The 22,447-nt window shown below is 41.6% G+C and overlaps 1 protein-coding gene across 5 annotated transcripts in view; it reads left to right on the top strand.

Moving 5' to 3' along the window:
• The first annotated feature begins 2,235 nt into the window (after positions 1 to 2,235).
• The window catches only part of GLCCI1 (glucocorticoid induced 1), a 58,447-nt gene continuing 38,235 nt past the window's right edge, over positions 2,236 to 22,447 (top strand). For all 5 annotated transcript variants that reach the window (XR_012672676.1, XM_075143684.1, XM_075143685.1 and 2 more), the window contains exon 1: positions 2,236 to 3,145. Coding sequence is in view for 4 of the 5 variants with exons in the window: in XM_075143684.1 (XP_074999785.1) it covers positions 2,683 to 3,145 (463 nt within the window). In the remaining variant the exon portion in view is untranslated. The remainder of the gene's footprint in view (positions 3,146 to 22,447) is intronic.

Below are 22,447 nucleotides of genomic sequence, written 5' to 3'. Positions count from 1 at the left end.
ATTGTTCTAGTCAAAGATGCACCTTTTCAGTCTATAAGACATTACCGTATCAGCAATGTTATCTGACAAAGTTACAGATATAGGAAAACGTGCTTACTGTTTAAAACACTACTGATATTAGAGTGGGCAGACTACTTCTACAGGTGAATGCTTGCCAGCCATTTTGATCCCAGTGCAGTGAAGCAGAAAAAATAAACTAGATAGTCTTCATAAGCTGTGATTAAGCACAGTGCAAAATCCTTGGGGGAAAAGTCTCTATACCACAGTTATACAAACAAATTTGGCTCATGCTAGCGGAAAAAAAGACTGGACTAATGGAAAAATACATGGTTGCTGATTTTTCTTAAAATGAATTTATACAAGTGGCTTTGTTGCCCGAGCACACGTTCATGTGGATGTGAGGTGTATTATTCCAACCCTTTCTGTAACATAACCGCGGTGACTGCATCACATGGTGCTAGTGCAAACAAAGTCTCGTTAACAGCCCATGAATAGATGCCTTTTCCTAGAACACAGTTTCTTATTGGGACTATCGACTGGGTCCTGGGCTACCAGGAGATAAGGATAGGTATGGACAGCTTCGGAAGTATAAAGAAAGTGTAGTAACCTGCAGTTTGCTACAGGACAATTATGAATGTTTATTGTATAATCAAAAAGAGTACCAGGGATATAGTTAATTCTGTGACACTTTTGCTTGATTACTGATTGACTTGAAGGCAGTATCTTATATAGTAGAATATAGCTTGTTAAACACCAACCATTCTACTTTTATCTATATTCTATGTCCTTTTTGTTCTCTTAAAGCCTGCACTTTCAATCTGAGAAGCCATCACGCTGAGCTGGCTTCCTCCACAAAGCAAGACTCACTGCATTTTTCCTTCACCTCCATTAGCATCCTATTTGCATCAGACCTAACATAACCACTGCTCTCTTGATGGACTCAGCTCAACTTATCTTTCTGATCTTATAGCCATTTATTTTCTTAGCTATTAAGCTACTCATCTTAATCTTTATTTTCTTTCTGTCCCATTGTCTCGTGTTATCAATTCATCTAGTGGGAGCTCTTTCTTCTAGAACAAAAGCACTTTTCTTAGTATCACTGTAGAACTTTATTTTCCTCTTGACATTCTCTGAAAAGTGTTTTTGGACATACATTAGGAAAAAATTCATATAAATTTCATATACACTTACACGAAATGATGAAACTACACTTAATTAGAATTTGAAGAACATTTTGATCTTTTAGCAAAAGGAAAATTGTAAACATATGATGGATGTGAATAAACTTCGTTGCAGGTAATTTTGGCTCTGTTTCTGAGCCCTCCCTGCATGGGAGCGGAGGAAGCAGGTTAGAGGTAAAGAGTCTTCCGGGATTAGGGGTAGTGCACGACTTGGTTCAGAGTACCTGCTCTCTTTAGCTAGTATTAAGTCAGGACCTTTGTAAAGTCGGCTTTAAACTCAAGAGCCCGCCTTGGTACCTTACTGAACAGGGCCCCCGGGGGGTGCTGCCCTCCCTTTCCACCCATTGCCAATACAGCCCAGTACTCCCAGTCCACACAGCCCCGCGGGCTCGCGCATCCCACCGCAGCGTCTCCTGGAGGCCCGCCCCGGCCGCGCACCTCCCGCGCCCGGCCTTGCCGGCGGGCGGCAGGGAACCAGCGGGGCAGGCCATCTTTACCGGCCGCTTGTGCACCCCCGCGCTGGGCGGGGGCAGCTTTGCGGGGGGAAATCGGCCGTTGCCCTGAGGGAGAAGCTCGTTGAGCGCAGCCGCCCCGGGCCGGCCAGGCCGCCTCCGAACGCCAACGGCCGGCCCGCGGGACGGCTCCTCTCCCCCCGCACCGGCCCGCCGCCTCCCCAGGGCGGCCGCAGACCGACAGCGCCCGGGCCACGTGCCGGCGGGGGCAGCCGTGCCCGCCTTCAACGCCCCGAGGCGCCCGCGCCGCCCCCGGCGGGCAGCACGCCGCCGGTCCCGCGCCGCCTCCCCGCCCCTCCCGCGGCTGCCACATCCCACTTCCCTCAGCCCGCCTCCCCCGCCGGCGGGCCCGCCCCGCTGCGCCGCCCCGCCCCTCGCCGCGCGGTGCCGCCCTCTCATTGGTTGAGAACCGAGAGCGACGGCGCCGCCGGGCAATGGAACCCGAGCTGGCGCCGCGGCGGCGCCCAATCGGTGCGCGTGCCTGCCGCCCCTGCCCGTCGCGGCCGGGCGTCGGGGCTGCGCGTTGCCATTCGGAGGCAGGGCGGCGCGGGGAGCGGATGGTGCTAGCCGCGGCTCCCGGGCGCAGGAGCAGGAGCTGGCTGCGGGCGCCTCCCCCCCTCCCCATCCTACCCCCTCCGGCTGCGTGCGCCCTCGTCGCGCCCCGCCGCCAACCGCCCTGAGCCGGCAGCGCTGTACGATGTGAGCGGCCGCGGGGCTCGGCAGCGCCCCCGGTGCTCACGACGCTGGGGCGGGCAGCGATGGCCAGAGCCAGGCGTGGGAGCAGCCGCCGTCGCCGATAGGAAGCGCCGGGGGCAGCTGGGCAGGCGGCGCGGAGACTCCCTCGGGCCGTGAAGCGCTCGTCCCGTCTTGCCCCGCCCCCTCCCTCCTTCCTCCCCCCGCGGCCGGTGCATGCGGGGCGCCGGGGGCCGAGCTCGGGCCCCCCGCAGCCGCCGGAGCGAGTGACCCGCCGGGTCCTGCGCACCCCCGCCATGTCCTCCTCGTCCAGCTCCTCGCAGACGCCCCCGTCCCACCACCAGCCCCCGCCGCAGAGGATGAGGCGCGGCGCCGCTGGGTCCCCCACTGCCGGCGGCGGCACGGCCGGGGGCACCGGTAACGGCGCCGGGGGAGGCGCGGCGGGGACCAGCCGGCTGCTCCAGCCCATCCGAGCGACCGTCCCGTACCAGCTCCTGCGGGGCAACCAGCACAGCCCGACCCGGTCCCCCTCCGCCTCGGTGGGCAGCAATACCGGGCCGGGGGGCGGCGGCGGCGGGGGTCGCGGCGGAGGCAGCCCGCCGCCACCCAGCGCGACGCCGCCGTTGGCGGCGGGAGGCGGCGCGGCGGAGCCGGGCAGGGTGAAGGGCAGGCAGCGGCGCTCGCCGGAGAGCGGCGGCGGCAGCAGCAGGAGGAGCAGCTCACCTGAGAGACGGAGCCCCAGCTCCCCGGTGTACAGAGGTAAAGCACCGGGACAAAGCCGGCGTCCTGCTTCCCTGCCCCCGGGGGTGCTGGTCGGGCCGGGGCCGCCCTGCCTCCGGGCACCCCCGACCCCCCCGCCAGCTCCCTGGTGCGAGGGGTGCGCCCTGCCCTCCCCCCGGGCCAGCGAGGGTGGGAGCCCAGGGGGCTGCCGGCCCGACCCGGTGGGAGCAGCCCCGCTGGAGTCTCCGAGAGCGGGCGGGGGGAGCTGAGGGTGAGCCCTATATCACCCCCTCGGGAGCGGGGCAGGTGCCGTGCCCGGGTTTGCCCTGCCAGGACAGCAGCTGAGAGGGGGAAAGCGCCTCGTCCCGCTGCCTGCCCCCGAGGAGGAGGGCGAGTCCTTAAATGTCATCTTCCTCCTCGGGCGAGGTGGAGACCCAGCTTGGGAAAAACACCCCCGTCCTCCCCCCGCGCCGCTTGCCCGCGCCGGCCTCGGGAGGAAGTGCCTCCCCGGCCGAGCGGAGCGGGGACGAGCCCCGCCGCCCTCGGGGGCCGCCGGCGGCTCCCCCCGCCCCGGCCCGGCCCCTCTGCGGAGGGGAGCAGCCAGGGGCTCCAGCGACAGTGCTCCTGCTCCCTCCTGCCCTTGGGCACGGGTCTGGGAGTGGATGTGTGCAGTAGAGGGACGAGTCTAAAATTAACCCGCTTCCCTGTCTACAGGTGTAATTATTTAGTACGGGTTGTTAATGGGTTAGATTTATATCTGGGGTGTCACAACCCAGTTCTTAAACGTGTGTTAAAACCAAGCCTCAAACGCTCTTCCTTTCTGCAGAGCTCAGTTTCTTAAAGGCTTGCATTTTTGTAACATCATGGGTTGAAATATGTAATGTTTTCAAGCACAGACTCCAAAACAGAAAGGAAATTCCCATGCTGAGATGCTTAAAAACAAATAACACAGTCTGCTTCCTTGTGATATCTAATACTGAATCCTTGAGACTGTTAAAAAAAAAAAAACCAAACACAAAACAACCCCGACGTAGCCAAAATAGGCCTGTAAAGTTTGAAATGTAAAACTGATGCCCAGCAAGTCCAACTTAACCTGCGTCAGGTTATCTGTTGAATTATTGAATGTGTTAAAGTGGCAGTGGCCATCTTACCTCCCCCCTCCCTCCCCCCTCCCCCCTCACTTCAGCAGCTGAATGAATCAGACTAAATGCACTTTTTATGTTATCCTGCTGTAGCTATCGGGTATCACACATCATCTCTTTCTGGGAACGTTTTATGTGGTTCGGTACCCCTCGCTTGTTCTGTCCCTTCCTTAAGTCTTACTGTGTTTCATTTCTGTGGCAAATTGTGGTCTGTGTTGGTTGCCAATGTGTTTTGTAGCAGTGCAATCTGTTGCCTTCTCCCTACCCCCCCTTTCAGTTTTAATGTGTAGTAAAACCTTACAATCTGTAGTATTTGTAAGTTCGGCAAATCTCTGTCATCAGAACGGTCCTAGGACATGGGCAGCATTTTGCAAATGAGCAAAACGTCACTGCCAGTTACGGATGGAGTTAATTTACCTTATACAGTATTTGTGCTTATGCAGACGACCAAATTTGTTGTATTATAATTTGAACAGAGATACTTCATAACTTACTTCTCAAAAAGATGATCTATTCATGCAGAAGTTTTTGCATGCTTGAAAATGGAACTGGGCTTCAGTGGTTTTGCTTCATTCAAGTTCTATTTAAAATTTTAAAGATCATATTTTTCCCACTGTATGAAATGCTAAATGTAGATTTCATTTTTTCCTCCTTCTTTAACCTTTGGAAAATGCTAATGGGAAGCTAGGCAAAACAAAAAAAAAAATCGGTGCATATGAATAGTGATGGTGCTGATGATGAATACTGTAAATTATTTAATTATGGGAACGCGGAGGAAAACATTGTAGTGGTGCAGTGTATAAAGGTCTACGCTTAAGGTGTATTGAAGAGGGAGGAATGTGGGTAGTTACCTGCAAGCAAGGAAAAATACTGCAAAGCTGTGAAGTATTTCATTATTACATATGAATTTTTTGTTGGAGGGGAAATTTTAATTTTAGAAAGTGGTTGCAGTCGTCTTCATCTGTGGGCTATTTTAGCCTTAATAAATCAGACGATAAATTAGTACGGAATGACTTTTCCGTCATTAAACTTGTTTGAGCTTGCCTGACAGTGAACTGCGTTAGCAGCATACACGGCTTGATTTGGTTTAATGAGTGCAATGTATAAAATCATAAATGGTCCATCAAGAAATGCACCCTGTAATCTGTATGCGCTGCAAGGAATTTGTTCCCCCTCCTCCAGGTCAAGCCAGCTGCTGCTGCAGAAGCTGACATCCTCTAGCAAATCCTGAATGAATGAATGAAAACAACGTGATCGCCCTAATAATGACCACAATTGCACACGTCAACAGCTTTATTTTACCGAAATACAGGCACCATTTTCTAGCAGGCGAGGGTAATAAGATACCCTATTTCTTCAGTCTTGCAAATAAAAAAAGGTTACCAAAAAAACTCCCCAAAACCTAGAGCTGTTTTTACACAATTTGGAATATAGTTGCACGCCATGGGGCAGGATTTTGTCTTTGTTTCCCTGCTTGTTCTCAGCATTTTAGTACATGATGTATAGATACTAAAAACGATGTTTGTAGTCTATATGATGATAGTAGTATATAGAAAATTGATTGCTGAACTGGAGGACTGCTGCAGTAATAATGGAGGACTTGGGGGGGGGGGAATGTTCTGTTTTCAAACAGGGACCATCTTGCTGCGGCTTGTTAAACAATGTACTACTCCGGCTATTTATAGTTGTTATCAGTATGCAAGTCTTGGGGAAGCAACTTGATTAAGTTTTTTTTTTTGTTACTTTTTCAAAACCATTTCCCACTGCTGTAAAATGTGAGCTTAGGCTCTATGCATAATCCTGTTGTTTTCCTCACCAGTGCAGGAGATCTGTTTGTCTTTGGCTCTGCAGTCTGACTTGGATTGTTTCACGAGTAGGCTCATGCTGGAGACTGTTTATGATTCTGATGGATAGATGTTTTTCTCTTCTTAAGACACTTGCCCCTTCCCCACCTCCTTTCAGCCTTTTCCAATATAGATTTCTTGAATTGACTATCCTACTAAGCTATTTTGTTGTGAATATTCAAGTGATTTGCCAGAGGTTCCTTTTATAAAGGAGATTTCTGTGAAAACACTCCAGCTTTGAGCCTCTACAGGTCAGAGCAACTAGCATTGCAGGCGTTGACATCACTACTACATGAATGAAAGCAGCATGCTCTGTCTCTTCTCCCATCATCATTTTTCTTCCTCTTCTTTCTAGGATGCTGTAAATGTTTTTGTTCTGCAGCAAAACCCTGTGTGCTTAGAACTGAAACTTTAAGAATTTGATGATATTTTCTTTAGGCAAATTTGGGGATTTGTAGTTGTTAGGAAACCATCGATGCCAGTATTTGTATTTGGTTAATATTGATACTGAATGGGTGAGAAATCATGAATGCTATATACTAATTTCAAGGTGCTAAAAAAGGAAAAAAGAGGGGAACAAACTTACGATATCGTAGGATAAACCTGTAATGTGTAAGTCTATTCCTTTCCTCTTTTTTAAAAAATGTTTATTCCTTACTAGTAGATACATTTTTATAGCCTGTATTCATGTTCTGGAGAGTTGGCAATGTAAAAAGTGTCTGGTTGAATGTAACAACACATGGTTTTCTTAGAGGGAATATATCTGATACATCTCTGATTGCGTAAGTGTAACGTCAACAGAATGTGAAGCTGCATGGTTCACGACAAAGGACATTCCAGTAATAATGCAAAAAAACCCCTTGGACAGGTCAAAATGTATTACTTGCTTGTGAACACTTATGTTTTACAGAAAAAAAGCAAGTTGTTTTCTTTCTTGCCTTACCTGGATAAAATCAGTAGTTTCTGTTATTATGTAAAGTAGCTTGTATAAATATGAGAGTGGGTTTCCTGTTTAGTTTGTTTTTTTCACATGGTATGTGATGTTTTGTATACAAGGAGGGTGTAAGTGACTTCTGTGTGATTCAAGCTCAATACTGCTTTCATGAAATGCTTTGATTTGTTTAGTGCTAACTCTGGTGGCACTGTAATATTATGCTTCATATTTTTCTAACTTTCACTTACATAGTTTATAGAACAAACTTTTTTCAATATCAAATTTTGGAGACAAAGGTTAGTTTTAAGGACATCTGAAAAATACTGTAATCAATTTGGCTGTTAGGGTTCCCAATATCTTTTACTTCCCAAAATAACTCTTGAAGCCTTGCCAACATCGGTAAGAGAAAGGAATTAAAAAAGTGCAAAATATCTGCATAACCCAGTTCTGAGTAATAAGTATGTATATCTGTTGTTATGCTAGTAGATAAAAGGCTAGTGGAGTGAGGAGTGGAGTAAGACAGACAATATTGCTGATCTCTAGACTTGTAAGGGATATCAGTATTTAAAAAAACAAAATTCAGACTTCAAAAGGCAGAACTATTTTAATATCCTGGATTCAAGCCATCCAATATTTTGGCATCATAAGCATTTATACCAGAGATCAAGAAGATCTTTCCTTTATTTCTAACAAATGTAGGTAAGGAAGTAATTTTTGTGACGCTTCCTATTTCCTGATGCCTGAATAATAGCAGTATTCCCTTAATTGTATGGCTAAAACAGTTTTGCTCCAGCTTTGTCCCTCTCTCTTCCCAAAATAGCTTTCATTGGAATATAATATGGTGAAATAAAAGACACTGGCTAAATTTGAACCAGTTGTCTTCAACTCAGAAGGCTTTTTAGTTACATGTTTTAACATAACTTTAAACGAGAATAGTGTATTAGATGTCCTTAATACGTATGTTTCATAAAACAAAATAATGGAACTTCTTTTAGGTGTTAGAACAACTGCAGGAAAGAGAAATAGAAAGGTATTTTCTCTGTTGAACTTGAATTATATTGTAGGGAAGCATTAGCTATTAAGAAAGCACTCCCCTGCCCCATGGAAAAGTTATTTGTATATATCTATTTTAAATTACTACCTGACCTTTAATTCTTAACCTTTGGATGTAAGCAAGTGTTAGCGTGTTATATGTGGCCAAACTGAAGTAATTTGCCGACATCCATGCATAGTAAAACAGTGGCTAATACTGAAATTTGTTTTCTGAAAGTCATGGTTCCTGTTTTTTGTGCTTTTCTTTCCCATGGTGGCGGGGTGAATGGAGGTTCTTAAAATGTGTCTTAAAATGCAGGGAGGGTAGATCAAGGGACTGTGTCTTAGAATCTTACAAAAAAGTCAGCGTTTGCCAAGTATAGACTGACACATAATGGTGGTTGAGCTTTGCTATATTGCTAAAATTCACAGTGGAAAGCTAGTTATTTTTAAAATGGGGTTTATGCTACTACTCTAGATATCACCATGAAAAAAAAAAGATAACTGTTGGAGTAATTCTGAAATTTCAGTTCAACCTGGACTTGAAAGCAGTAGTTGTAACAATGCAAGACCTATTGGAAATAAAGTATATGCTCCTCAATTTAAGTTTAAGTGAATATTTGAAATACTTTTTTTTATGGGACTTCGTCAGTTGAGTAATTATCTTCATCTGAAGAAGGTAATAGTTTTTTTTCCACAGTGAAAAATGAAAGTTCCTGTTTAAATCGGTTGGCAATATCTTCAGTAGAGAAAAGTGTTGCCAATGCTTGACACAATGATTAGTTCTCCATGCATGTGTTCAAGAAAAATTCTTAATATAGTAGGGTTTAAACATCGACTAGCATTTTTTTGAAAAGTATCATTTATTGATGGGGAAAAAAAAGGACCCTGTAGTAAAGATGCATAATTGGAAAATTTTGCTCAAGACTTGAGATAGTTAACTGCGTTAATGATCATCATCTTGCTTTAATGTTAATATTTAAATGCATTGAATTCTCTCTCTTTCAACACTGCCTCCCATGTAAACCTAGTAGTGCCTAAACAATGGCTTAAGGCATTTTCAGGCAAGTAAAATAATATTTACATCTCATCGTTGGAAGGGATACATCCACAGCAACTTGTCAGCCTGAGATTATCGCCTTTTCCTTCGTGTCACCATTTTTAAGGTGTGGGCAATTGCAAAATGAAGAGAATTGGAGATTAGAGTGAAGGAAAATGGGTGTTTGTACTTAATAATCTAATTCTTGCATTTTGAGTGTGTATTTACTTCTTCCCAAAACTTAGATTGTTCTTCAGTTATGCTGTAATTTTTCCCCTCCTGATGTGGCTCTGAAGTTCACCACCACTAATTTGTATTATGACTCTTTCTGAATCAGAAATTAAATCCAAAAGCTTGAAAATAGCTGATGGGTACTGAAAGGGATCACAATTTGAGACTTCTGCAGTATGGATACTACACAGAGTATCATGATACAGTGTGTAATATCAATCCTTTTGAATGGTGAGTCAGCATCTCCAACTGGTATTTTTCCGAAGCTAGGATCTCATCCATGGAAACACTCACCCATGGTTGAAACTGAAGTACATGCTCTCCTGGGAACCCTTTCCTGCTTTCCCAGCTGTGTGAATATGGACCAGAGCTGTTCCCTTACGTGGTCCCCTTGGACTGTCTGGTGATGAGTCTGCTCAGACTACATCTTCTGCTGCTAGTAAGACAGAAGAGGGCATGTAGCTACTGGAAGCTTAGCTTGGGGAAGGAAACCTAGCCAGGCCAAGTGGGACCATGCTGGGGAGTGCCCTCAGCCTGCTGTCTCTGGCCTTGTGACACTGCCTCTGCCCTCGGTCCTGTTCATTTCTCTTCTGCACCTTTCCTCCTTCTTTGGTATCTGCACCACTTCTTAATAGCTGCTGGTGCTGTCTCCTACCAAATTATTGACTATCACCCTGTGAAAACCAGATTAGATTTCTCTGTCGGGGGGGCGGAAAAACCTAGAAGGTGTGGGTGTCTACACTCAAGCAATAACTGTTTTCTGCACAAACGATTTGTAAATAGGGATTAACCTAACCAGTTGGTGTTGGGTCAATGGAAGATGGTTTTGATGGAAAGTTTTCATTTTTCATAGTAGTAGATCTCTTAATTAGCTTTCCATATTAGATATTGCTGCTTTGGAGACAATATATACTTCCCATTATACTTCCCAAATGAGCTTTGGTTTTGAAACCTTAATGCAAGATACTGTATTGGTTAGACCTTCTTATTTAATGTTGTATGTGCCCTAATAATAAACGATGATGCAGATGTTGGTGTTTATAAGGATTTAACTTTCACTGCTGCTAGTGTTAAATGGAGGAGTAGCTATTTGCAATGGATATTATTCTCTCAATCAAATACAAATGAGTGTTAATATTCCACTTGTTTTGCACAACCTGAAACTAGTTTTACCCAAACTATATGTTTGGTTTCCTCTTTAGGAAGGATGTGTCTCGTATTTTGCTTGTAAGAGTGGTGACTAAGAACAGTATGATAGCAGTTCCGTCATGGTTTTTGAATAATCTAAAATCCACTGTAGAATATTTTCTTCTCACTCTGCCTTGAGATAGTCTGAACTGGAATAATAATTTAAGTGTCCTATTCCTTGAACAGTGCAAGTCACCTGTTTGAACAAGGTTAGCTTCATCCCCCTTTCCTACACCCTCACCACCAGGCATTAAGCAAGGAGATTAGTTGTAGACACACTTCCGAATTTCAGGAATTAACACTCGTATCTAACTAGCTTGACTGGTCATTGCAAGATCACTGGCTTTCATACTACAAACTTGAAACTCATTTCTGTAGCTATATGGATTTTAGTATTGTTTTAGTAAGTATAAATCTTTCTTTTGGAAATGTTTTTTCTGTAACAGTAACCACTCGGTTGTGAACCGATTAAATGTATGGCAAAATAGGTAATGTTGTACCGTGTGCCTCTTAATCTCTGGTGTTTTGGTGTACAGTACCTACTTTGGAGTTCTGATACAAATACTTTGTGAAGGTTGGCTAGCTGGATTACCTGTATATCTACATTTTTAAAAAAGGCTTCATGGTTAGAAAAAACTAAACATTTTAATAGAGGTGCCTAGGCTGCAGTACTAAAAAAAAAAAAAAATCAAAACTCTAATATTGTTGACATCTGTCAGCATTTGGAAACCAAACTGTGATTTGGAAATAATGTGTTCTTACCAGAAAACAAATTGTGGTTATTCAATACTCGATCATTAGCTAATTCTAGTAATCCTAGTCTGCAGAAATTAGCCCGTAAATACAAAGCCCGCTTCTTCAAAGTATGACTTGAAGTCAACCATTGGCTATTTGGGAGCAGATTACCTAAATGCCGATATAAATGCCTAGGCTTGTGAACATAGGCTTCCAAGGATAACAGTACAGTTACAGTACAGTACACCATTAGGTGAAGCGGTGTACCCATGCTGGATCAGAAATGTTGCTGGATAAACCTTGAAAACTTTGCACCGTGTTCCCAAAACTCAGTCCACTGACGCACAGCGTGGAGGAGCCAGTGAGCGGCTCTACAGGACCTATGGGTCTCTAGGTATTTAACATGGTCTCGCTACCGCTGCTTCTGCACACCACGGCAGAGCTCATTCAGCCAGTAGGACTAGAAGATGCTGATGATTACAGCAGGTATCAGTGTGGTGCGGTCTGTGCTCTGGAAGGGTTTGGTGAGTGCAGTTCTCCCACACGGAGTCAGCTTAAATTCAGCACCGCATGTCAGCTAATCAGTCTTACTGGAGTCTGGAGCAGTGGAAAGTACTTTGCAAAACCCAAGTGGCTTTGCAGTGTTGACTCTGTGCAGTTAGGTGTTATACCTCTGTAGCTAGTATGTCATATATAATTCAAAATCTTTCTGTTCTACATGATACCTTAACTTTCTGATGTTCAAAGTAATGGAGAGTTGACTTGCTCACTAAAAATTAAACCCAGATTTATGCTGAGTGTCCCGGAACAGACTTTGAACAGTGTGACTCTAAAAATACCAGCTAACTGCTGAAGAATGCAGAGTAAGACTTAGGTTTACACAGTAGTTAGGAAGCTGCCAGGTTAAAGGAGAAGCTATCTTCACAGGAGTAAATTTCAGTTAAGGTCTTCAAATTTTCATTCTTAACTGATAGCTGTGTTCACTTAGTTGTGGCAATTGGTAGTGAAATACCCTTACACATCCTTTCTCTCATACTCTGATTTTTCTGGTATTTCACCTTCAGTGGCTCCTCTGTTGTATCTGATACCCTGCCCTGAATAATCATCTTCGCAGTGTTTTCTTCCCCCACAAAGGAACCATAAAATACATTTGAAATACTTGATGTTCTTTTCAAGGGGAACAAGAAAAAGACCTAATCTGGTAAAGAAAAATTTCTTATGGGCAAAGATGTAATTAACTCATGTGTGTTCAAAAGTAATGTGTCTTTGAGAAACGTCCACAAGGAAATGACTGGAGACACATATTCCACTTAGGAAGTTGTCCACGCTGAAGATGCAAATAACATTTGGGCATTACTGTAGAAACAGAGACACTCGTGCTTTCAAACCAAGTTGTGTATTGAAGTGTGCAGTCGATATATTGTTTAAAATGCTAATTTTGTGAAACTGTTGTCTATATCTACCTTAATTTCTTCCGAAGAAGAAACTAGCCTATTAAGATTATTTGGGGTCTCATGATTTTATTTAGTGGTGTGTGTAATCTTTAATACAAAGTTGGAGAGGATGCAGGGAGATCTTTTGATTGCAAGAATTATAGTAGAAACTCAGTTTGGCTGCATTGAAGATAGGAATTACCAGGTCTGACAACTCAAAATCTGGGAGAAGCAGAAGAAATGGGTGTGCTGACACTGTATATACAATAAATGTTAGATGTTTTCTACAGCTAGGCCTTTTTTAATCATGCAAATTTACATGCATATACAGCAAAACAAAAAATCCTACATAGAGGTATATTCTAAAATTCATAAATCTGGAGTAAAGTTTCAGATTTCAGAAGGAAATAGTTTGAAAATTTGGCTAAACAGGGTTGCTCTGACTTGAATACAGAGATAATCTGTTTTAATGAAAAATGTTAACACTATTGGAATCTTTCAAACATCAGAAAAACTCAAGGATGTGATCTGATTGCATGGACACTTATCTCAAAAAGGCTGCTAGGAATAGGTAGAGAGCCTGCAAGAAACAGCAGGAAGAACTGAGAAAAGGATGTCACATTATCAATCAAAAAGTTAATCTTAGCTGAGAATTGTTAAAAACCCGAACAGACTTGGACTTTGCATGCTTTAAGACAGACAATAGAAACATGCAAATAGAAAAATAAGGAAAAAGTAGTTGCAGCCATTCGGTACCAAGAAAAAAGAGATTAAGGATGATCTGAGATTGATTTGCTGGAATATATGGTTTCAAAATCAACTCCAAGGAATAGTAGTAAAAATCTCAGAGGAAATAGCACAGGTATTTGTTCAATGCTTTGTGCTCACCAGGACGAAGTATAAGTAATCAACTTTCAATAAGGACAGTGATTTTTAACCCAGGAAGATACAAAAAAAGGAAATTTTAAGGGAGAGGGTAATTTGGAATTAGGAATTACCAAGACTATGATAAATACAGATTGCAGATTTTAATAAAGTCAATTCAGTGATCTCCATTGCAGGATCCTAGAAAAGCCCACTCAGAAGTTCATGCTTACCTTCAACTTTCTGAGGCAATCTTCTGAATAGGAGGTGACACCATTTGAGAATAGATACCCAAGTATAGCAGAGATGATGCTGATGTTTTTAAAATGTGAAAAAATTTGAGTCCAGTTCTAAAATGTAGAAATCTGTTGGTCTAACTTCAGCTATAGGTGAAACTTCAGAAGAAATTCTAAGGGATGGTGGAAAGCAGCAAGAAATGTTAAAGTGCAAAATGAGCTTTCCAAATTGTGTCATGCTAACCTGGTGGTTTTGATAAGAGAACGGATTTTCTAGACGGGAAGTAGATCTTATCTGCTTAGGCAAATTTTAAAATTAGGGTGATGAAACCGTTGATGAATTTTGAGAGGTTTAATTAGTACGCAGGAAGATTATGCAACAAGAGTTGAAGGACCTTGGGAATTGAAATAATAATTTTTGAAACTGAGATTTAAAAGTAAAAATTGGAGGTTTACATATGTGAGGTTGTACTTGAGCAGAATGTCTTTAAGTGGGAACATGTAATTTGAAAATGCTGGAGGGTGGAGTTGGATGATGGTAGGATCTCTGAACTGCCAACATGAAGTGACTGAAAAAGCACTGGGCACAGGTCAGGTCTTGCAGAAATGAGCAACCTGCTGCATAGGGGCCTGCTGAGACATCATCTGGGATACTGCACACGGTTTTGGTGCTCCGCAATTTAAGGTAAAATCAAACTGGAATAGACTCAGAGAAGGACTACTAGATTAGGAGTTTAACCACGCAATGGTAAAAAAAAAATCTACTCTGAATAAAAATACAATTGCTTTCTTTGAATCCAAGTGAGCTGGGAAGGGGATGGAGAGGTGGGAAGGAAGAACTGTAAGTTAGTGCTAGGACATGAATGGGCGAATTGGTTTGACAATGTAAATGTTTATGTGGAAAACTATAAGAAGGCCTGAAACGATCAGAAAAAAATCTTTCTGGAACATTTTTCTAGTAGGAATCGTGGAGGCAAAATACCAAGGTGCTGTAAGACTGAGTTTGTAATCTGTTTTTAAGTGATTATATGTGTTTTGTTAGTGATAGTTGAGAACTGGGCTCCTGATTTAGGACGTTGTTTCTAGTCCTTTGTTTCTATGACTGATAATGAAAAGATAATTTATTTAATCAGCAAAGTTGGGCAGCCTGATCTAAGCAATCACTTTTAATCTGGTTTTACATTTCTATTTTTCAGTATTTTTTCAGAAAAAAATATTATTCTTGTTTAGTATAATTAGCTCTAGCTAGGAGAATGCTTTCTATCTGTAATCATTGGTGACCATTACGATGGCATTGTATAGCCTACCGTGCATTGATTACAGTTCTTTGTGTATTTTGATTGTGAAAGTGGTGAATCATGCCTTCTGATTTTTTAAGGTTTTTTTATTCATAATTATGTCCAGCTGCATTTTGATGCAAAGTGGAATTAGATTAAAGGTGTACAAACCCCTCACTTTTCTACAACATTTTGTTAAATTGTAAGTATTATCATTATAACAAAAAAAAAATCCCTTCAGAGTCGTCAAGTTTATTCAACAAAGGTGGTATTATCTTTAGTTACTGAATTAATTGCATGTGTTTATAATTTCCTTCAAGATTTTAATTATTAATACACTAGAAGAAAAAAAAAAGGTTTTAGTGCTTTTTTTTGGTTCCCAGTTCATTTCTCAATATTAGATAAATTTATCATTCAACAGATCTAAATTAATGAACTAAAATGAAGAAAATTCTCTGTACCTGCAGAAGTGCACAACAGTTAATGGTTGGTTGTGTGTTTCAATGTGCTCTTTTTCCCAAGTACTTGCTACTGAGCTCCAATCAATTTTGTTTTAACTTCTTAAAGTAGGAACATTTTTAAGATACTTTATTAAATGATACTAAGTTTAGGTATTTGCATAGTGTTTAAGTTTGAAGTGATAGCCTGACAAAGAAAAATATATTCTAAAAATGTGAAATACATAAAAATCTGAAAGGTTTGAAATTAGTGTTTTACCTACCTGGTGTCCTGTTAGAGTGCGACTGTGTAGGTTACATCTGTTGAACAAAGCAAGCTTTTGTGATATTAATGCTTAGTCTTTTGTATACAGGTACTATACATGCCAGCAGTAATCTTTGTTAGAAGAATAACTTAGCTTTAGAGGGCTGAAACTTTCTTCCTTCTAGTTTGTTTACTTATCTTATTGAGATTAGAGCGTTCCTTCTATGCTTGATCTCTAAGGGTAATGTTGATTTTAAACAGGGGAGTTTTGCTGTGAACAAAATCTGACTTCTGAAAGATACGCGTAGTCACATTTTACTTGACCTGTAGTTGGGTGGAATAGGGACATGAGGCAGAAACCATGTGTCAACATATATGCATAGGCAACCAAGATTTTGAGAGTCAGCTGTAGGTCCAATGAAATTCGTATGCCTACAGATTCATCCATTTGTCCCTCTTCCTCCGGGTATCTATAGCCTAGCTCTGAGCATTGTGCCTTCCTGTGCAGTTAGGTGAGTATAGCTGTATGTCCTCAAAGAGTCATGCATAAAACCTCTTTGATGGAAGGAAATGCCTTGATCGACCTGTTGGATTCAGTGACTAACAGAAGGCCTCTTCCCTTTCTAGGTGGCTTAGTCATGGCTATAACAGATAACTCAATATGGTTGATTCCCAAAAACCTTACTGTGGGTCTTTGTCTACAATTTTCCTTTGAAAGAGCAAACTGGTTTGGTTTTGTTTTCCCGGTATAGGCTACCTCTTGTATTGATAGACTTGCTGTTTTATGCAATATGTTTTAAGTTTTATTTTGAATTCTCATAAGCCTCGTCAGGTAGAAAACCAAATTTGCCCTTACTACCAAAATGTAAAACGGCCTATGTGGAAGACTGGTTCCCCTCTTTTTTTTTTTTTTTTTTTTTTTTCCATTTCTTCCCTGAAGAATCTTGGATGTAGAAAGCACATCATTCATGGACTTGGATCTCTGAAAAGATCTCAGATCTCATGACGTGGACTGCTTTCTGCTTGTTCAGTTTGGTTGTTGGAGCCTTGGTTAGCTTATGGTGCTGTTCTGTGCCTTTTTTTTTGGTTGGTTCAATGTTATGGATAATGAGAAGAAATTAGAGTGGATTACGTCAGTCTGTTCAGAGCAGTTACTTCAGAATGTCATCCACCTTCATTTTTAGTCATCCTCTGTTTCAGTTTCTAAAAATAGAAACTTGGGAATAATTTCTGAAGTTGGTATAACTGAATCAAAACCGATGTGGTGCACATAATGAAGACAGACGTTTCACAGAGCTGAATGTACAGTATTTTTAGAGATGTATCAGGAGGTAACTTTAAATGACCATCTCTTGTTATGTCCTCTTAGAAATATCCTTTTGGTAGCAAAACACTATACTGCATTTTAAATGCTTGAAAAAGCTAGTATTTTGCTTTGTTTTAAGCTATTAAAGAGATTAAGCTGTTTAATTTGAAATTATAGAAGGAAGACTGCAATAACTTCATATTTTTTCGATTTAATTGAAAATTTTTCAATTTAATTTTCAATTACATATTAGGGTGTTGTGTTTTTTAAGTTGCTATTTAAAATCCTATTTTTTGTTATTTTGTATGAACAGTACGTGGCAAACAGTATGCTCTTTGTTGTTCTGCACCACTCTGAACCGTTAATGCAGTCATTCAGCTGCTTTGCAGATTGGGTCAGAAACAAGTCTGTCAGTCACTGGCAACTGGGAAATATCTTTTGAGCTGATAGATCTATCCTGTGGAGTAAAACTTCTAGGGACCCCAAATCCCTCGTTAATCCTTTTCTTGAGAGATTCTAGCTCCAGTTACAAGAGAGAAGCCTTCTTGAGAATGGAGATCGAAATATTTTTTTTGAATGGCCTCTAAATCCCCATTATTCAATCTTTTTCCTCACAATGTCATAGAGACAAATTCTGCAAATAAACATGCACCGGTGTGTCCATCTACCTACATAATCGGAGCAGGAAAGACCAATCAAATATACATTCGGGGATCAGTACAGTATCGCTATATACTCGCTTAAAAACCAAACAAAAAGGCAAAAAAACCCTTGACCAGACTCTTCGGAGAATGTTCCTCCTCTTGTATCTGAAAGTCTACTTTTGTAGTGCTCAAAGAATGCTTGCCCAAAGCAAGAGCAGAGGTATCCCTTTCCATGCTTGTAGAAGGTGTAACAGAAGAGAGGACTTCTGACTAGGCATCTGTGGGGCAGTCAGCAGCAGTGGTAACCATGTGGTAACCATGACCTAAGTGTTGGGCCATCATTCTTAGCAGTGGCTGTGGGTCAGCATTCCTTAATACTCAGCTTTCCATTTCTAGTTTATGATTTCCCATGCTGCGTTCCCACGTACTTTGTTATTCAAGAGGCATTCACACGCACTCTGAATCATTGGTTTTGTAGATTGTTGTAAATTTGTTGTTACCTCTAGTAGGAATGTCCTAGAAATATCTGATACTCCTTGGTAACGTGATATCTAGTCTCTGCATCTCCTTCGAGCCAGACTACTTGAACTCTGACTTTGGGACTCTTGAAAAGAGTCTTAAGCAGACTAGGATATCCATCAAAGTGATTCCTTCCAAGAGTCTTTAGTATTTTTGGAGGAAATTCTTTTGAAGTTAGTATTCATTTCCTAGGTAAAATCTGAAATTCTTTAGGAATGGATGAGACCTACGCTTGGGACTCATTTCACTCGTAGCTCTGAAGGTGAACAAGAAGGTTCTGCAGAGTGTTAGCAACTGAACTGAAGAGAAACAACATCTTATGAAACTTTATTGTGGAATTTAGTACTGGTATTTCATGGTGTCATACTTGGCTGTCTTGGGTAAATAGTTTAAATTAGTTTATAGTTTAACCTTCAGGAAAAAATCAAGGTATTACTGCAAGAATGTTGTCTAGCCTTTTGGCAGGAGAGTATCACAGTTAGCTGACGTCGATAATGAAATGACAGTATTAATACTCCCTAGCTTTAGGGAAGAATTAATTTTATTTTTATTTCATGTTTTTCACTCAACTTGAGAGGAATCTTTGTCATCTGAGAAGTTCTTAGGATAATTTTAGTCTTTTTAAGCTGGATATATCCATGCAAGGATGTGAGCGGAAAAGTTTTGGCCAAATTTGAACTGCATCTGCTAACTGCTGAAAGAGATGGGAAGATGCTGACAGATGAGCTGCGGTGGATTTAGCTGAAGCAGTTTTTATAATGGTACCAATGCTAGCTGTCAGTCGTGCTTTTCTGCTGCAGGTGATTTTCCTCATTGCATGCATGGCAGAAAGCATTATTTAAGCTAAAATGGACTGCGAACATGGTTTTGAGATTATGTGCAGGTTAGCTGCCTCTATGTTGGATGGGAAGGCAATCTCTTCATTTTAGAGCTGTAGCAGATGGTTTTATTTGAGCCCTATGTCCTTTCCAAAAGAGCTGTCATGTGTTAGTCTCTTACTAAATTACATTTTGCTGGCAGAGAAATGGAAACCTTTTTTCAGTCAGTCTAGGTGGTATAACGAGAATTCTTTTGGCTCTCAATGCAGCATACAGAACCATAATTTCATGATTTCATGCAGTTTATTTTAGTTGATTCCTGCTGGGAGGTAGGATCATGCCGAATTTCACCAGCTGTAGTATTCAGGTGAACCCTTGTGCCATTTTACATAAAATCATCTACAATTAGAAATGTGTAGCGGTAGCCCCTAAATACATACCATTAAAACTTGTGGCATGTTTTAAATAACACATGAGGTATTTTGCTTTCCTATGAGCATACATCTTGCTTTTGTAATTTCTAGCTAACTTTTTCAGGTAATGTTATGTTCCTTAAGTACTATGTTCCAAAGTTTACTTGCTCTGGAGGTAGAGGTGAGCTCCCTGTGAGACAGGTCACACATCACTGAGAAAGAAAACAGAATTGTTCCGACTTACCATGCAGTAAAATCCACTCATACACTCAAATACTGTCAGATGTGGTATAGTCTGAAACTTGGGTAAAATCATTCTGTAATTTTAGAAATTTCTGAATATTGATGAGGCCTTTCTGAATGTTGAAGTCTGTGGGCTAACTTCATGATCTGTTGAAGTGCTTCAGATACCGGATGGCACTTGCTGCACTTTTTTGCTTCTGTGAGAAAACCGGAGCATGAGGTTTCCATCTGGACAAAGTGATTGGGACTGGGCAAGGATATGCATGATAGGAGCATCAAAATCCCATTGGTAATGAAAGTTTGGGGAGAAGTGAAAGTTCTGTAGTAGCTCCTAGAGTAGCAAGAAGCCAGACTTATAATGAGGTGAGAAAAGCAAAATTAAAAAATAAATCCTGAGAGCAGTTTTAATATTTAGAAAACAATTTAAGCTGATCTGAATCACCACTGTTGTGGTCCAGTTCAACGCCGCTCTCCGTGGCATCCAGTCATCTTTAAGTTCATTACTGTACAAGGCAGTTTGTCAAACGCTAATTTGAAGTTACTTCAAATTTCATGCTTGCAGATCCCTTCTTTATTTTTTTTATGGTCTAAGAATATATATCATAAAAGGGTGAGAGCCAAAACTGTTATTGAACAGACCTCAGCATTGGTGCAGCCCTGTTGTTCCTCCTGGCTCTCCTGTGATTGTTTCTGCCCCTTACATTATGCCAACCTGCCTGTAATGGGGAAAACTGTGTGTTTATGGCTTTTTTCGCATAGGTTTTAGTTTTCTTTATGTTTAACTCAGTGAATCACCTTACTAGGTGGGTTCATATATCTGCGCATGCCATCTCAAAGTAGACGGAAGGAGCGCAGATGGGAACGGAATAGGGTTGGCATTACATTAGTGCTAACTTGGACTGGTTTATGCAGTTGAGAAGTGGTGTCCTTGGTTTGTTTCCTGTGATTCAAAAAAACAGTGAAGAGTAGTAGGGACTTAGGAGACTGTGTCTTGAGCTTTCTTTCTCCTGGCTTCAGGGTTTGACAGTGTTCTGCAATCTGCTTCCAAGATTACCATGGAAAAATATAAATGTAGTAACTTTTGGTGGTGTTTGTGTCTGTTGCCGTTGTAGTGCAATTATGTGAGTTATTAATGCTGGGATTGCTGTTGCCTTTCCTCTGGGTGTAGAACAAGACACAGACCTTAGATCATTCTCTGGTTGTATATATTTTGTGTGTTTTGGACTTGTTTTTTCTTGTGGATTTTTTTTTTTTTTTTTTTTTTTTGCAGCAAGACTTTTTAAATGTAAAGTTTGCAAAGGTAAACTTTGCTTGGTCCTTATTTCCCCATCTTCAGACATTGTCTTGCCAGTTTGTCTGTGCATGGTCTCTAACTTGTTTTAGAAGGTTTTTTTTAGAACATACTTAACTACTTACGTATTTAACAAATTCCTGATAGATTTTGCACATGTAATGTATTTCTAATGAACAGAGCTTTTGGAGGAATTTTCAAAACTCAGGCTATGTGGGAAGGCAGTGTAGTGCCATAGCATGGCAGTGAAGGTTGGAAGAATGCTTTGTAGGTATCCATCCTTTAGGTACTTTTGTGTTAAGCGCAAATGTAGATAATGGTTTCATGTTTAAAATTTGTCACATTTATTTTGGATTTCAGGCTTTCTTACTTTCAATAGTTCAAAAATCTTTCTTAAAATGCAAATTTGTCACAATTGGAATCCTATGAGGATAGATCTCTGAAATCGTAGGGATTCGGTTTATATATAACATTGCAATCAAAACAATTATGTTATACAAAGGCAGTATAATATACTATGATGCTTCCAATTCACAGCATTATTTAGAACTCTTCACCTAAAATTAGTTGTTAATGAAGTGTTTCATCAGCTCTACATTTCTCTAAAATGGTCCGGTTTAACATTATCATGTTCATATATCATACTATAAGCATGCTGTATTCGTGCAAGCTGTACCTTAATCATTGTCCTGAATGCTGTGTAAAACACTGATGGTGGAGTCTGCCTTTTGAGATCCAGCAATTCTAGGTGATATACAAGGAGAAAATGCATGTGGAGGTCAGTGCCCATGTTTGGTTTCAGAAGTGTGCTGGCAGGTCTGCTCTCAAGTTCTGAGCAGTGAGTAGGGTTTTGGTGGGTCGGATCAGTGCATAGCGTGTGACTAACTTGAAAGTAATCTCACTTGCAAACTTCTTTTAGTAGGGGTGAGCAAGATAGACAGTAGCTGTAATGTAGGGCTTAGGTTGGCTTATGTAAAGTCTAGAAAACAAGTATATGAAGTAATTTTGCCTAAAGGACAAAGCGAGATGATCCGGAGAGCGTGCTGTAAAACTCTGATGTGGGAAAGAACAATCTCATGAATCACCCTCCCTTCTGCTTTCCAAATGAAATGCAGGAAAAAGTGTTCCATGATCTAGGTGTATGGGGAGAGAAGTACAGGGAGGAGTCAAAGATTGCAGGCGCTGCGATGAGTGAAGACAAACATGGTAGCTGCCTTGACCTGAGCTGTGTCAGAAGGAAATACAGAGTCACACGCTTTCAGCTTGCTAAGGCCTGTATTGGGATCTTGTAAATAATATGTAATGATGTACATGAGAGCAAGAAATCGGATATGCATCTTCGTAAGAATCGTAATTTTTGTCATGATTTGTGTTTTAGTATTTAGAAAGCTAAGCAAGTTGACTTAAAAAAACAAAGTAACCCAATACTGATACTATGTTATATTTTCTA

This window comes from Calonectris borealis, chromosome 2 (genome assembly GCF_964195595.1).
Source record: "Calonectris borealis chromosome 2, bCalBor7.hap1.2, whole genome shotgun sequence".
Classification (NCBI taxonomy): domain Eukaryota; kingdom Metazoa; phylum Chordata; class Aves; order Procellariiformes; family Procellariidae; genus Calonectris; species Calonectris borealis.
Note: the sequence above shows the minus strand (reverse complement) of the source record. Positions and strands in the feature narration are given on the sequence as shown.